At 38.0% G+C, this 17053-nt stretch overlaps 1 protein-coding gene across 2 annotated transcripts in view; it reads right to left on the bottom strand.

Moving 5' to 3' along the window:
- Nucleotides 1-17053, bottom strand: part of ASB7 (ankyrin repeat and SOCS box containing 7) — a 48482-nt gene that overhangs the window by 23327 nt on the left and 8102 nt on the right. For both annotated transcript variants that reach the window (XM_024232231.3, NM_001135494.1), the window contains 1 exon segment: nt 15349-15610. In XM_024232231.3, the coding sequence (XP_024087999.1) occupies nt 15349-15559 (211 nt within the window). In that variant the 5' untranslated portion in view covers nt 15560-15610.

Here is a 17053-nt window from a genome sequence, read left to right as displayed (position 1 = left end):
TCAGGCGTGAAATCTACAAGATGCCCTCCCATTCAAATGAAACAAAAAATCTTGCCAGAGGTCATTTCTAATCTATACCTGGCCAGTCAACTGCTTGCAGACATTCCCTCTTAATCTGCAAGTGAAATTTAAGAATACTTTCTTTCACTTCTCCCACCCTTCAGCCACCATCCTTATTTGTATCCTATACTCATTCTATTTGACAGTAAAATTAAAATTATGTTACAAAACACTGCACTTGCATCTTTGGTTTCCATTTCAGGTCTCTTCCAGGTTTATGCACATTTTGATGCTACACCGAGCTAGGGAAAAACAGGATTAACACACACAACAATGATCTGCATAGTCTCTGTTAAAATCAAATGGGAGATTAGAAAGCAATGAAAATGCAAACAAAATGTAATTTAAAGATTATTAGCCCATGAAATAAGGTAAGAAAAATATCTCATTTGTAACAGCAACATAAACTACAAAAGGCCTAGACAGTAATTCAGTAAGAAATGTACAAGACGTGAAAAGAAAACATTAACTGAACTCATGTTACTCTGTATCCACTCAAATGTCCTTTAATCAAAAAAAGAAAAGCCTTCCCCAAACATTTCATCTAAAACAGCAACCCCACCAAACTTATTACTTTGTCCCCTTATCAAACATTTTCTCCCCAGGTGGAACTTATTTTAAATAAGCTGTAGCATAATCTCAACAAGTTCATTCAAATTTACCAGAAAAAAAAATTTAATGTATATAAACAGAAGCAAAGAAACATCACCTATGAATATGAGGGGATTTTTTTTTTCTAACAGCTTTATTGAGGTAAAATGCATTCACTTTAAGGGTACAGATGATGAGCTCTGATAACTGTATACAAGTATATAACCCACCACCCTATTTAAAATATACAACATTCCATCATCTCAAAAAGTTCCTTCATCTCTCTTTAGCCCTTCCTCTGGGTCCCAGACAAACCACTGGTCAAAAAGAAGTTTTGTCATTTCTGGAAATTCATATTAATAGAATCATATGTAGACTTCTGTATTTGACTTACTTCACTTTGCATGATGTTTCCGAAATACTTCCATGTTGTATTAACAGTTCATTCTTTCGTATTGCTGGATAGTACTGTATACTATATAGTTTTTTTAATCAATTCATGAGAAGATGGGCATTTGAGTTCTTACCAATTTGAGCCTATTTGAATAATGCTATCATGAATTAATATATGAGAGAGAGAGAGAGAGACAGAGAGAGAAGGAGACAGAAGGAGAGAGGGACAGAGTGTGTTTTCATTTCACTTGGGTTTAACACCTATGAGAGACTTGCTGGGTCATATGTTAAATGCACATTAAACTTTCATAAGTTCCTTTTTAAATGGCTACACCATTTTACATTCTCATCAGCAATGGATGAGTTCAAACTGTTCTACATCTTGGTATCATTAGTAATTTTAATTTCCCTCATTCTAGGGAGGTAAAATCGTGGCTTATTGTGCTTTTAATTTCTATTTCCCTAATAACTAGTTATACTGAACTTAATCATATACTGTTTCGTGAATTGTCTGTTCACCTCCTTTATCCATTTTTATTGGTTGTCTCCTCATGAATGAGTTGTACAAATTCTGTGTATATTCTGGATACAAGCCTTTTGTCAGATGTGTCTTGTAAATATTTTCTCCTCGTTTGTTGCTTGCCTTTTCATTTTCTGTATTATGTTTTGAAGAGCAAAACTCTTAATTTTGATGAAGCCCATTATTTTACAGTTTGTAGTTTTGTATCCTATTTTAAAAATCTTTGCTCAATGCATCGCCACAAAGTTTTTTTCTTCTAGGAATTCTGCACTTTTAACTCTCACATTTAGATCAATGGCCCATAATTAATTTTGGTGTGTGGTATAACGTAAGTTCAAGGTTCACTACTCTCCACAAAGATATCTACTTGTTCCAGCACAATTTGTTAAAAGGACTCTTTTCTTAATGATTTACCCTAGTGTCACTGCTGAAAATCAATTTACCATAAAAGTGTAGCTCTATTTCTTAATTCTGTTTTGTTCCATTGACCTAAAAGTCTCTCCATACACCAATCCCACACTGTCTGACTACCGTAGCTTATAGTAAGTTTTAATAGCAGGTAGCTTAAGTTCTCTAGCCTTCTTTAAAATTATTAATATTTGGGAAAATAAATTTTAGAATCAGCTTGTCAATTCTTCAAACAAGCCTGCTGGAATTTTGATTAGAACTCCACTGACTCTAAGGATGGCAATCTCTCCAAAATGATCTAAACAATATTGATTCTTCCAAACCATAAACATGGGATAGTTCTCTATATAGGTCTTCTTTAATTCTCTTCAGCAATGTTTTATAGCTTATATACGTCATGCATACCTTTTGTTAAATTTATTCTTAAATATTTTAAACTTTGTTGCTATTATGAGCTAAAATTCCATTTTCCAAATGATGACTGCTGATAGAAATAAAATTGATTTTTGTACACTGACTTGTGTATTCTATAATCTACCCAAAGTCACTCTTAGTTCTAGAACACATTTGTAGTTTTCTTGCCAGGGTCTACATGCACAATTATGTTCTCTGCAAATAAAGACAGTTGGACTTCTTTCTTTCCAATTCATGACCCTTGATTACTGCTCTGCCCTCATTCCACTGGTTAGAACCTACAGTAGGACTGAATAAAGTGGCAAAAGCACAGACCCTTCCCTTGGTTCCTGATCTTAAAAGGAAAGAATTCAGTAGTTCATCACCCGGGAAGCTGTAGCTTTTCTTTGCTTTGGAAATCACCTTCTGCTTCTGGTTTCCCGTCTTTCTCATGAAGGTATTTAAGACTGTCCCATTTTCTGAATCTACTGAAATGATTGTTAGGTATTTATGTTTTACTTTAATGTGACAAATTACTCAGCCTATTGATTTTCAGATGTTAAACAAATATTGTACTCCTGGAATAAATACTACTTGGGTATAATATCTTTTTTTTATACACCAATAGACTGGATTTGCCAATATTTCGTGAAGAATTTTTGTACCTATTGTCATGAAAAATATTGGCTTATAGTTTTCTTCCTTTCTTCCAAGGTCTTTGTTTGGTCTGTATCAGGGCTACACAAGCCTCATACAACAAGCTTGGAAGTGTTCCCTCCTCTGTCAAAAAATTTGTGTAGAATTCTTATGTCCTTTAATATCTGAAATAATTCAATGAGAAGCCAGCTGGACCTAAAGTGTTCTCAGTGAAAAGTTTTAATTATGAGCTAGATTTCTTAAATTGATATAAGGCTATTAATCTATTTTTTCCTTGGTCAGTTTTAGCAATGTGCATCAGGAAATCTGTCCATTTTTCCTCACGGCACAAAGGTGCCCATTATACTCCTAATCTTTTTGATGTCTAGAGGATCTGTAGTGACATACCCCTTCCATTCTTTTTAAATTTTTTTACTCGTATGTGATATTTTACATGTTTACTGGGTACATGTGAGTATTTATTACATGCACAGATCAAGTCAGAGTATTTGCGTTATCCATCATCACCCTGAGCATTTATCATTTCTATGAGCTGGGAACATTTCAAGTCTTCTCTTGCAGCTACTCTGAGATACATAATACATTGTTGTTAACTACAGTCACCCTATTCTGCTATTGAACGTCAGAACTTATTTCTTCTAACAAATGGAACCCATTAACCAACCTCTCTTCATCTCCTCCTACCACCAGCATACCCTTCCCAGCCTCTGTTATCTATCTTCTATTCTCTACTATCGAGAGGCCAACTTGTTTAGCTTCTACATGAGTGAGAACATGATATTTGTCTTTCTGTGCTTGACCTATTTCACCTCACATGATGATCTCGTCATCTATGTGGCTGCAAATGATCTCATTTTTTATGGCCAAATTGTATTCTACTGTGTGTGTATACCACAATGGACAGTTAGGTCGATTCCAAATCTCTGCTATTGTGAATAGTGCTGTAAAAAACACACAAGTGCGTGTATTCCTTTGACATACTGATTTCATTTCCTTTGGATACTCAGTAGTGGGACTGCTGGATTATATAGTATTTCTATTTTTAGTTTATTTGAGAAATGTCCAGTTTTCCACAGAGGTTGTACTAATTTACAGTCCCACCAATGCCATATTAAGAGTTTTCTTTGACTGCTGGATTACATAGTATTTCTATTTTTAGTTTATTTGAGAAATGTCCAGTTCTCCACAGTGGTTATACTAATTGACAGTCCCACCAACGTTGTATTAAGAGTTTTCTTTTCTCTGCCTCTTCGCTGGCATCTGTTATTTTTTGTCTTTTTAACAGTAGCCATTACAACTGGGATAAGATATCTCATTGTGGTTTTGATTTGCATTTCCCTGATGATTAATGATGTTGAGCAATTTTTCACATACCTGCTGGACATCTACATGTCTTCTTTCGAGAAATGTCTATTTGTGTCCTTTGCTCACTTTTGTTTTTTTGAGATGGAATTTCACTCTTGTTGCCCAGGCTGCAGTGCAGTGGCACGATCTTGGCTTACTGCAACCTCTGCCTCCCAGGTTCAAGTGATTCTTCTGCCTCAGCCTCCCACGTAGCTGGGATTACAGGCATCCACCACCACGTGGGCCCAGCTAATTTTTGTATTTTTAGTAGAGATGGGGTTTTACCATGTTGGCCAGGCTGGTCTTGAACTCCTGGCCTCAGGTGATCCACCCACCTCAGCCTCCCAAAGTGCTGGGATTACAGGTGTGAGCCACCACGCCTGACCCGCCCACTTTTTAATGGGATTATTTGTTGTTTTTACTGTTGAGTTCCTTGTATATTCTGGATATTACAATGTCCCTTGTCAGATGCCAGTTTGCAAATATTTTCTCCCATTCAACAGGTTGTCTCTTCATTCTATTAATTGTTTCTTTTGCTGTATAAAGGTTTTTCAGTTTCTAAAATATAGTCCCATTTGCCTATGTTTTAGTTGTCTGTGTTTCTGAGGTCTTAGCCATAAAATCTCTGCCTAAACCAATGTCCTGAGGTGTTTTCCCTGTTTTCTTCCAGTAGATGTGAGGTTCCAGGTCTTATGTTTATGTTTTTAATCCATCTTATGTTGTTTTGCATATGGTGAGAGACAGGGTCTGGTTTTACTCTTCTGCATATGGATATCCAGTTTTCCCAGCAACATTTACCTGAGGAGGGTGTCCTTTCCTCAAAGTATGTTCTTGTTATCTTTGTCCAAAATCAGTTTGCTAAAAATACGTAATTTCTGGATTCTCTGTTCCATTGGTCTGTGTCTGTTTTTAGGTCAATACCATGCTGTTTTGGTTACTAGAGCCTTGTAGTATATTTTGAAGTCAGGTAGTGTGATGCCTCCAGCTTTGTCCCTTTTGCTCAGGATTGCTTCAGCTATTTGGGCTCTTTTTTGGTTCCATATGAATTTTAGGATTGTTTTCTCTAATTTTGAAAAACTGACGTTGGTGTTTTGATAGAAGTTGCATTGAATCTACCGATTGCCTTGGATAGAAGAGTCATTTTAACAATATTAATTCTTCCAATCCATGAGCATGGGATGTCTTTCCATTTGTTTGTGTCCTCTTCAATTTGTTTCATCAGTGCTTTGTAGTTTTCCTTGTAGAGATCTCTCATCTTCTTGGTTAAATTTATTCCTAGGTTGCTGGTTTTTTTTCTTTTTTCTTTTTTTTTTTTTTTTTTGTAGCTATTATAAGTGAGATATCTTCATGATTTCTTTTTTTGCCTGTTTCATTACTGGTATATAGAAATGCTACTGATTTTTGTATGTTGATTTTGTATCCTACAACTGTACTGATTTATCCGATCTAACAGTTTTTTAGGTAAAGTCTTTAGGTTTTTCTAGATATAAGATCATATCATCAGCAAAGAGGAACAATTTGACTTTCTCTTTTCCAATTTGAATGCCTTTTATTCCTTTCTCTTGCTTGACTGCTCTGGCTAGGATTTCCAGTATTACAGGGAATCTCTCTTCCACTCTTGATACTGGTTATGTATCTTTTCTCCTGTTTTGTTTTTTTTTTTTTCACCATTCTAGACAAAGATTCATCAATTTTATTGATCTTTTCAAAGAATCCTTTTTTTTGTTTTTTAGTTCCATCTATCTTCTCTATCATTTGACCATTTTCAATTCCACTGATTTCAATTATTCTCTTTATTATTTCATTCTTTTTACTTTGGGATTGATTACTGGATTCTAGAAGTATACAGAAACTGTTTCAATATAGCTCCTTTCTTTGCGCAATTACTGTCATATATTTCATCTTTACATTATAAGCCCAACAATTTAATTTCATAATTATTGTCTTATATTTTATTTTAAAAGATGAAATGATGATAAAAATATATTTATACTGTCTGTGGCAAAAGTACTCAAAGGTAAAAGAATAGCATTTCCTAATAACTGCTGTCAATGATAGACTTTCAGCTTTTCTTCTACACATTTTTAAGAAATTATACATAGCTGTAACCATACTCTAATTACTGAATTGCTTCTCTATATTTGGGCATTGAGAATGCCTACGTTTGAAAAATTATATACAATGAAAGGTAGGCTTTTTTTTAAAAATACATCATGACATTCAGAAAGGCAAAACTTTTGTATAGAAAATATTTCCTGCTTTTAAGACTGATTCCTCTAGCCATGTTAAAAGAATTATATTTAATCTAATCATTAATTAAACTTAATTTAAATAAAGAGTTAATATAAATTCTATATTGGCAAGATAAACTACTGTTTTTAAGACTTCAATACATACTACTAAACTGCTTTCCAAATGTACTCTCATAAATTCCATCAGTGTGCCCAGTGTCACCACATTTGGAATTATCATTTGCAAAATCTTTCATTTTTGAAATGCTAAAAATATTTTTCACCGTTCTTCTGTGCATTTCTTTGATCCCCCTTATCTCCTACTTTTTTTCATGTGTTTCACCAAAAGGATTTTACCTACTTTATCGAGAGGGTTTCTCAGGTTCCTCTGGGGATTTGCTTTATAGACTTAACTTCTAGAGCTTTAGCCAACTGCCCTTAGGCCAATTTGCATAAACACTGAATCTGAAGATGAATAAATGCACTAAGACATTGTCTCTTCAACGTTATTTTCTTGAAATGTCCAGCACGGTCTTGCAGTTTTTAGAAGACTCAAAATTGGAAAATGAAAATAATAACGAGTTTGTTACAATTTCCACCCTTATAATAGAGACTCTTCCAACACGATTCTAACAGTACACTAACCTGGTCAGAAAGAATACCAGGATTTGTACAGATGTGCTATTATATGCATCCCATTTGTGTTTAAAATCTCAAACATTTTTGGACGATTGTAAAACCCTAAGTTTTCATCATTTTGAAGCAGGATGCTTGAAAGTAAAGCAGCAAAATATCACTTGTATGCACAGGCCAATGTTCCACTGTCAGCCCTTCATATCCATGTGTTCCCTAGCAGAGCGTCAACAAACCACAGATGAAAAATAATTTGATTAAAAAATTAGAAATAATACAATAAAAATACATTTTTTAAAAACAATACAGTATAACAACTACTTACACAGCATTCACAGTGTGTTAGGTATTATAAGTAATTGAAAGATGATTTTAAAATACACAGGAAGATATGCGTAGGTTATATGCAAATACTATGCCATTTTCTACCACGAACTTGAGTATCTGTGGTTTTGTTATACTGAGGGGGTAGCTCTGGAACCAATCCCCTGTACATACCAAAGGACAACTGTGCTCTCCAATATGGCAGCCACTCGTCACACGCAAACATTTAAAACATGGCTAGTGCATCCCAGGAACTGAACTTTTTAATTAACTTGGCTGAAATTTAAATAACCACACCTGCTATGGACAGCACAGGCTTAGATTAAACTAGAGAGAGAGCCACACTGTTATCCTTTTGGAATACAGGTAGTATCAGTTGCTCAACTCAAACTCGTTCATTTTCTCAATGGATTTCTCCAGAAGCGGCAGCAAGTGTGGCTTCACGTGGCCGCTCCCCACCAGGCTGCCTGTGGTCACAGCGCTCTCCCCAAACTATGGTCACAAGCAACCTCTTACTCTGATTTTTGCTAGCTCTGTGTGATCACTGATCAGTGGTTTTACCAGGCAGGTATATGAATTTAACATTAGTAAAATCTGACCCATCAATATATTTGAGTAATTTCCAGCTGGGTGAGTGACTGGTATTAGACACCTATGTCCCATTTATTAAACTGCATCTGGCTAGCTTCCCTCCTGCTCCTTTACTAATCTTCATTTCAATTAATGGCAACACTTTTCTTCCTGATCCTCAGGCCAAAACCTCAGTTAATTCTTGATTTATTTCACTCTCACCTCATATCACAGCTACTCTTCTTGCCTTAGGGCTTACGCCCTTCTGATATGTTCACATACTATAACCAGCTAATTTACTAAAGCACAAATCTGTTCTTCCATTCCTCTGTCAAAGGTTTTGACACCTCACCGATGTCCCTACAATAAATTATTGGATATACTCCAATCTTACTGAACATTTTTCAGCTCCTAAAACCAAAAGCGCTCCTTCTTTCCTTCAACCCGTCACACGTAGTGTCCCCTGAGTTGGAGTAATTCCACACCTCCATCCTTCCAGCCTCCAACCTTGCCTCACCTTTCCAGATTTCTACTCCAACCCCACTTTATCTAGGAAGTCTTCCTTGCACTCGTCCACCCACCCCAGGAGATAGTGAGGACCTTATTACACATGGCACTTAAATTCACTCTTTTGGAACTGCCTTGTTTTCTTAGGGGCAATACAGAATTACAGGTAAGACAATGGTTTGAATCCCAGCTCCACTGCTTATGAAGTAATGACCTTGGGTGAATTACTTACTCTTCTGTAGCTTAGAATTTTTAATGTAAAAACTGATAATACTTATAATCCCAAAAGAGTTGTGAGGAATTTGGCATATACTAAACCCTCAATAAATGTCGGCTATAACTCCATCCCCCAGCAAATGATGAAGCACCACAAGGAGAGTCCCATATTTGCTCATTTCTGCATCTCGGGGCCCAACCCTGGGCCTGGCATCTATTAGGTGCTCAATAAATATTTGCTGAATACATAGTTTATAAAGGATCAGCTGGCCACCTTGTCTATCTATCTATATGAAGTCTTGTTCTTTCTTCCTCTCTGTCTCTACACACACACACACACACACACACACACACACCACACACACAGCAGGGTGAGAAGGCGAGGGAGAGAAAAAGAGGGTGAAAAGTCAAGTCTTGTTTCTTATGAGTTAGTCCACTCACTGTTCCCTATTGGGATCTCTGACTTCATTTTGGTTTACTATCCACCACAAAATAAGCTACTAACAGGAGGAGCCAATCTGACTGGAGTTCACAAACTTTTAAAGAAACTACATTGTTTTAAGGCCGGACGCGGTGGCTCATGCCTGTAATTCCAGCACTTTGGGAGGCCGAGGTGGGCAGATCACTTGGGATCAGGAGTTCGGGACCAGCCTAGCCAACATGGTGAAACCCCATCTCCACTAAAAAAAAAAAAAAAAAAAAAAAATTAGCCGGGTGTGGTGGCACACACCTGTAGTCCCACCTACTCAGAAGGCTAAGACAGGAGAATTGCTTGAACCTGGGAGGTGGAGGTTGCAGTGAGATGAGATCACGCCACTGCACTCCAGCCTGGGTGACAGAGCAAGACTCCATCTCAATAAATAAATAAAAAAGAAAAGAAACTACATTGTTTTGAAAGTAACAGGTATGGCTGAGGTGGGAGGACTGCTTGAGCCTAGGAGGTAGACTAGGCTGTGATGAGCTATGATTGTGCCACTGCACTCTAGCCTGGGTGACACAGGGAGACCCCGTGGGGGGTGGGGGGAGGCATGATGCATTCAAGCAACTTTAAAATCCCACCATAAGGCGGCCCATTTCCAGTATTTTTTGATAAAAGAAAAGATTAGTCTTGTCTCTGTAAAACTGACGAACAATTACTTTGATAATTGGTGTTAGTTTTCGCTCTTTCTTGATGAAAGCAAAACAGATATGGGTTCTACCCTCAAGAAGCTTTAGACAAATCAGAGATATAGACATTAAATAAAGAACTATAAAACAATTCATTATGCTTATGATAGCTGTAATAATAAAAAGGTACAGGGAACAATAATATCATATAACAGAGGGATAACGTCACACAGGGAACAATAGTATCACATACCAGGGATATATACAAGGATCCTAGGTGACCTGGTCTGGCTGGTAAGAGAAGGTTTCCCTGAGAAAATGATCAGTGAGAGCTGAGAGAGAAGCAGGCAGAGCAAGGTGATGGGGCAAGGGTGGGGAGTGAGCAGAAGCATGACCCAAGAGGGTCCCAGGCCAAAACCTTTGCACTCAGTGACTCTGAAAGAATGCAGAGGGGCTGTGGCTCAAAGCTGCAGCTGGAAAGGTAAGAGGGGCCAGGCATTGCAGGGCCATGTGGATTACGTTATAAACTTTGAATACCATCCTAAGAGAAATGGGAAACCAATTATGGATTTTTAAAAGGAAATATTTTTATTTCCATTTTAACGGGTCACATTATTTGGAGACTGGTTGGGAGGGAGCAAGACTGGAGGCAGGGATGGAAGAGACCACTGTAGCAGTCCTGGTGAGGAATGTTTCCTGGCCCAAGAATGGGGTAGCATCTCCAGGGGAAGGAAGTGAAAAGATCTGACAACTTTTTAGGAGGCAGAATCAATAAGACTTAGCAATCAGTCATACTAGACGTAAGGAAGGTTTCTAGATTTCTGGCATGGCAATCAGAGGCTGTGGCGACGCTTGCAAGAATGAACACCGTGGTGAGAATGAACACAGCTTGTGTTGTGCTGGCGATGTCTATGAGCCATAAGAGTGCAGACGTTAAACACATAGTTGGCTACACTGATCTAGAGGTCATAAGCCAGGACTAGATTAAATACAGGGCACGCCTAAGCACCACAAGTGGCCATAAGCAAGTGGGGCAGTAGGTGTTTTCTTCCACTAATTTTTCTAAGTTGGTTCATAATATACTGGGTGAAACACTTTCTGAATCTCTTATTCTACTAGGGAAAGGGTATCAGGTAAAAGGTGCTATATAAAAACAAATACATGGCTTATCCAAAATATTTGTTGTTTTAAATAAAAACTCAGAAATGGAACCACACATATATGAAAACCTTATATCTGACCTAGTGCACGGTAATGAAGAAAGAAGGCATGATTTAGGCTATCTTTATGGGAAAAAAGTGAAACTGTGCCAGGCTACCTCATATACACCAAAGCCAATTCTGAACAGATTAAAAAGCTAAATATCATAAACCATTTTAGTAGAAAATAGAGGCAAATAATGACCCTGCGGTATATTTCCTAAACAAGACACCAAGGGCACAAACGATAAGGCTAAAGAAAACCATAATTCACCTACATTGAAATGTAGACTTCTGCCCGACAACAAAAACAAGAATGTGAAAAAAACTACAAAAAGAGAGAAAACATTGCAACATCGAACAAAGGAGAATATATAAACAATTCCAACAAATCAGTAAGACAAAAAGCCCAGTCTTGCAATGTTTGTTACTCATATGTCATTTTTTCAAAGAAAAAAAAAAGAGAGGCAGGCATATCACACCAGGAAAGAGAAAAACCATCTGGTAAGTACATCACTAGCAAAGGCAGGTGAACAGGCACTATCCTGCCCAGCCAGTAAGGACATAAAATGATGACAATCTCTTCGGAGGACAACTTGCCAATATCCATAAAAAATGTTGACTTGGCAAATGCACTTCTAGGAGTTTGTCAAGAAATAAACTCTGACATAATGTAACATGATCATTCAAGGACATTCTCTGTAATGTTTCTAGTAGCAGAAAAATGAAAACTTAAAAGGTCCAACAATAAAAAGTAAGTGTAAATAAATTACATCCATACGATGGAATCTGAGACAGAGTCCTATGCAGATAAGGAACTATCACTAAATTAACTGTTATGTGAAAAAATGAAGAGGAGGAACAGGACATTTTAAAAAGGGAGCTGGCTACAAGGTAGAAAATGGAAAAATATTTCTGCCTACATGCATAGACTATCTCTGGATGGTACAAAAGAAGCCGGTGAAAGAGACGGCCTCTAGAAGAAGAGTAAGGGACTGGGGCTAAAAGTTGGAGATTTGCCCCTCATTGATCAGTCTATAGTAGCTTTAATTTGCTTTTTAACCATGTATGTATGCACTACCTTTTCAAAAAACAAAATCTCCTGCTGTGAAAATTTCAGCCATTCTCAAAAAATAAAAGAGAATAAACAAATGACAGTGTATCCATACCTATCAATACTATATTCAGCAGCTGAAAAGAAGAGTGAATCAATATGTATTAATAGAACCAACAGAAGGTTTCTTTGGGGGTAATGAAAATGTTTTAAAATGGACTGTGGTGATGAATATCCAACTCCATGAATATGCCAAAAGCCATTAACTGTACACTTTAAATGAGTGAATTCCGTGGCATGTGAATTACATCTCAATAAAGCTATTAAAATATATATAGATGTACAGTCATACACTGCTTAACAACAGGGATACATTCTGAGGACTAGGTTGTTAGGTGATTTCGCTCTTGTGTGAACATCATAAAATGCACTCACACAAACCTAGATGGCACAGGGTACTACACACCCAGGTTATATCATACAGCCTACTGTTCCTAGGCCACAAGCCTGTACAGCATGTTACTGTACTGAATACTGCAGGCAACTGTAATACAATGGCATTTGTGTACCTAACCATAGAAAAGGTACAGTAAAACATGGTATTATAATTTTATGGGACCACCATTGTAAATGGGGTCCATGATTGAGCAAAATGTCCTTATGCTGCACGTAACTAGATACATATATACAGAGAGAAAGATTCAGAAACTATAGCCCAAGCTTGTCCAACCTGCAGCCACGGCGGGCACGCAGCCCAGGACAGCTTTGAATGCAGCCTAACACAAATTCATAAACTTTCTTAAAATATTATAAGACTTTTTTGCTTTTTCTTTGCTCATCAGCTATTGTTAGTGTTAGTGCATTTTATTCGTGGCCCGAGACACTTCTTCTTCCAACGTGGCCCAGGGAAGCCAAAAGATTGGACACTCCTGCTACAGCCCCTAAGCCCCTCACTGGTTTTTTCTTTTTTTCCCCCCACCATTGGTTTCGATAAAGTTTTATTGGAACACAGCCACACCCATTAGTTTACATACTATCTGTGGCTGCTTCCAGGCTACGACAGTAGAGCTGGGTAGTTACAAAAGCCAGTACGGCACACAAAGCCTGTCATGTTTACTATCTGGCCTTTTACAGAACAAGTCTGCAGACTCCTGCTATTAAAAAGTCTTTAAGTCACATAGTTGTATAAAAAATAACAGTTGTAGAATTATACAGTCAGTATTATCATTGATGTTCAAAACCACACACAACATAATACGACACAATTTTTCTTTCTTTCTTTCTTTTTTTTTTTTGAGCAGAGTTTCACAATTTCGCCCAGGCAGGAGTGCACTGGCATGATCTCGGCTCACTGCAACCTCCACCCACTGGGTTTAAGTGATTCTCCTGCCTCAGTCTTCCAAGTAGCTGGGATCATAGGCACCTGCCACCATGCCCAGCTAATTTTTTTACTCTTAGTAGAGATGGAGTTTCGCCACGTTGGCCAAGCTGGTCTCAAACTCCTGACCTCAGGCGATCCACTCACCTCGGCCTCCCAAAGTGCTAGGATTACAGGCCTGAGCTACCACGCTTGGCCATATGACTGAATTTCTATGAGTCCATGTAATAGTGTCAGGAAATACTCTAGAAGGATAAGCACTAAACCAAATGTATACCCAGTTACATCCACACAGAGGCAGACGGACAAGGATTAGGGGTTAGTCAAAGGGGACTGTGGCTTTATTTGTATAATTTAACTGAAGATTTGCTTTGTTTGAAAGAGACAATATTCATGTATTACTTGAATAACAGAACTTTTATTAACTTTTTTTAAAGTTAAGGCTGGCAGGAGTGAAAAGCAACAGGACTAGGTGGAATAAACATTGTGAGCCCTGATCTTGGTCTTCATATTATGAAGCCCTGCATAGAATTTCAACCGTTCTGACTTTACACCCACCTTTTAGTTTTTACAGATCTTTTTCCTGGCATTCCACTTCTATTTCCCTTTCTTCAACTTCAGAACTGAAGTTTTCGTGTTGTAAGGTGAAATGACATGGAAGACAAGCTACAAAGTGGGCACAGGCCAGAGAATTTCTGGGTTCTGACAATGGTCAACTATTTCAGGCATATAGTTCCCATTTCAGGGCCCCTGGGCCATGTGGCTCTGCCTAGTCTCAGTGTTAGCACGCCTTGCCATAGTCCATCCCGTTAGCCTTTGTATTCATCTATTCACATTATCCACATGGCCCTCATAAGAATATTCTAGAACTTCCAACACTTTTCTGCACCTCAAAATGCAAGTCAGTTTGGCTAGTTCTGTAACAAAGTGCACCTTAGGAAGGAAACTAAATCACTTCTAATGAGCAACTAAAGCCCTAGAATGGCACGTATGTAATTTGAGTCCCCAATCAAGCTGCTTTCAACCGTAACTTACAGAGATAATGTGGGTATACATGATCAAATATATAAAAAACCCGTCTCTAGGAAAATAAAGTAGGCTGAAATTCAACTGGAGAAAGTAGTTTTGGACAATCATTGGTTTAAAAACCATGGGAATGAACAGTTTTTCAAAGCAAAAACATTAATATGTCAAATATAGTTTCCAACTGCACATATTTATACAAAATTAGATCTCAGATAACCAATCTTCTTATAGTATACCTACAAACTATGTACAGTTTCTGGAAAAAACAAGTGCTCTAAAATAACAAAGGAAAGCATTTGAAACAAAAAGATAAGGATAGGGTATCATTAGGCCGTGATGTTTAAAGGACGGGTGCTCGGTCTATATGCTTGGGCAATAATCAACAGGGGAAACGTGTGCAATTCTCTAATTATGGGTATACCACAGCCACTTTTGCTTCCGAAACAAAAGCAACTGGACAACCTGAAGAAAGGTTGCTTAGCTGAAATAACCTGGGCAAACCTGGCTGTACAGAAACTACAGTTTCAGGGAAAAGAATCCATTCATAAAACTGATCTTTTAAACAATCTGGTTTTAAACAAAAAGATACACTTATAGCAAATCTTCACAAAGGAGAGAGAATAAGATGTTGAGTATTAACAGAAGAGAAGCATTAAAAATTACAAATAGACACATTTTAAACTAAACATAATTTATGTTTCTCCATGGGGAAAAAGATTTGCTTCCACAAAACTCACCTCCGTGTTCTAGAAAAACTCGAACACATCTTTCCTTTCCTCTTGCTGCAGAGAAATGAAGCAGAGTCCAGCCATTAGCATCTCGGCCATTTGGAGAATAGCCTTGTTCTAACATCTTTCGCACTGTGTGGACATCCCCAGCAGCCACCGCAGCCTGAATCTGCAACTCTTCCTGGAGTTCAGGGTTCCTTCGACAATGATGGTGTAACATCCTAGCTGAGTCCACTTTTTACAAAGGATTCATTAGGTTACGGGGATCAGCCTTTAAGAAGAGAAGGTAGAAAATGTAAAATTTAGAATAACTGGTTCCTGATAATGTGTCTATTAAATATCACAGAACATTCCATTTGCTAAATCAGTAAACCTTACTAATGACAGTGCATACTACTAGCCGGGTACACGCCTATAGTCCCAGCAACTCAGGAGGCTGAGGTGGGAGGATCACCTGAGCCCAGGAGTTCAAAGTTGCAGTGAGCCATGATGGCAACACTGCAATCCAGCCTGGACCACAGAGCAAGATCCCATCTCAAAAAAAAAAAAAAAAAGAAGTAGCGATATATTTTAAAACCTTAAGAATCTAAACAATCAGGCCAGGCACAGTGGCTCACACCTATAATCCTAGCACTTTGGGAGGCCAAGGCAGGCGGATCACTTGAGGCCAGGAGCTCCAGACCAGCCTGGCCAACATGGTGAAACCCTGTCTCTACCAAAAATACAAAAATTAGCCGGGTGTGGTGGCACATGCCTGTAATCTCAGCTATTTGGGTGGCTGAGGCACAAGAATTGCTTGAACCCGGGAGGTGGAGGTTTCAGTGAGCTGAGATTGCGCCACTGCACACCAGCCTGGGCAACAGAGTGAAATTCTGTCTCAAATAAAAAAAAAAAAAAAGAATCTAAACAATCTGGTGATTAACCACATGATCAAATTACTAAAAGGAAAAGTAGTACAGTGAATTCTTATACTCTCTAATAGGTCACAAAAGAGGACTGTACTAAAACCCAATATACAATGAAATATCTGGCCAGGCACAGTGGCTCACGTTTGTAATCCCAGCACTTTGGGAGGCCAAGGCAGAAGGGACCACTTGAGCCCAGGAGTTCAAGACCAACCTGGACAACACAGTGAGACTCTGTCTCTACAAAAAAATACAAAATTAAAAAATTAGCCAAGCATGGTAGTGTGCACCTGTAGTCCCAGCTACTCGGCAGATAGAAGCAGGAGGATCACTTGAGCCTGGGAGGTCCAGGCTGCAGTGAGCTGTGATTGTGCCACTGCACTCCAGCCTGGGATACAGAGCAAGACCCTGTCTAAAAAATTAAAATAAGAAGTAAAATGAGACCTCCTTTATGGAAACAGGAACAGTCCCAAGTGAAATGGTAAAAAGTTGCATCTTACATGTATGTATACAAAAACATTTTTAGTGTGTTTTTAAGCTTTTAACTACATACAGAAAACTAACAAGCTTCCAGAAAGCCACTCCAGGTGTGCTAACTGGAAGGAATAGATTAGACTCATCTCTTAACTAGTAGTCCCTTTGTTTCTAAACATTTTTTAAACTGTGATTAAGCCCTTTAAAGACATTTCTGTTCTCATATGTAGGTTAGACATATCAGGATAATCTTGCTACCAACAATCATCTATCTTGCAATACTTATTATAGACTGTACAAAGGTAAACTTAGGCCTAACTTAAGTCAAATCATTA

The sequence above is a fragment of the Pongo abelii genome, chromosome 16 (assembly GCF_028885655.2).
Source record: "Pongo abelii isolate AG06213 chromosome 16, NHGRI_mPonAbe1-v2.0_pri, whole genome shotgun sequence".
Lineage (NCBI taxonomy): Eukaryota > Metazoa > Chordata > Mammalia > Primates > Hominidae > Pongo > Pongo abelii.
This window is presented reverse-complemented; position numbering and strand designations above follow the sequence as displayed.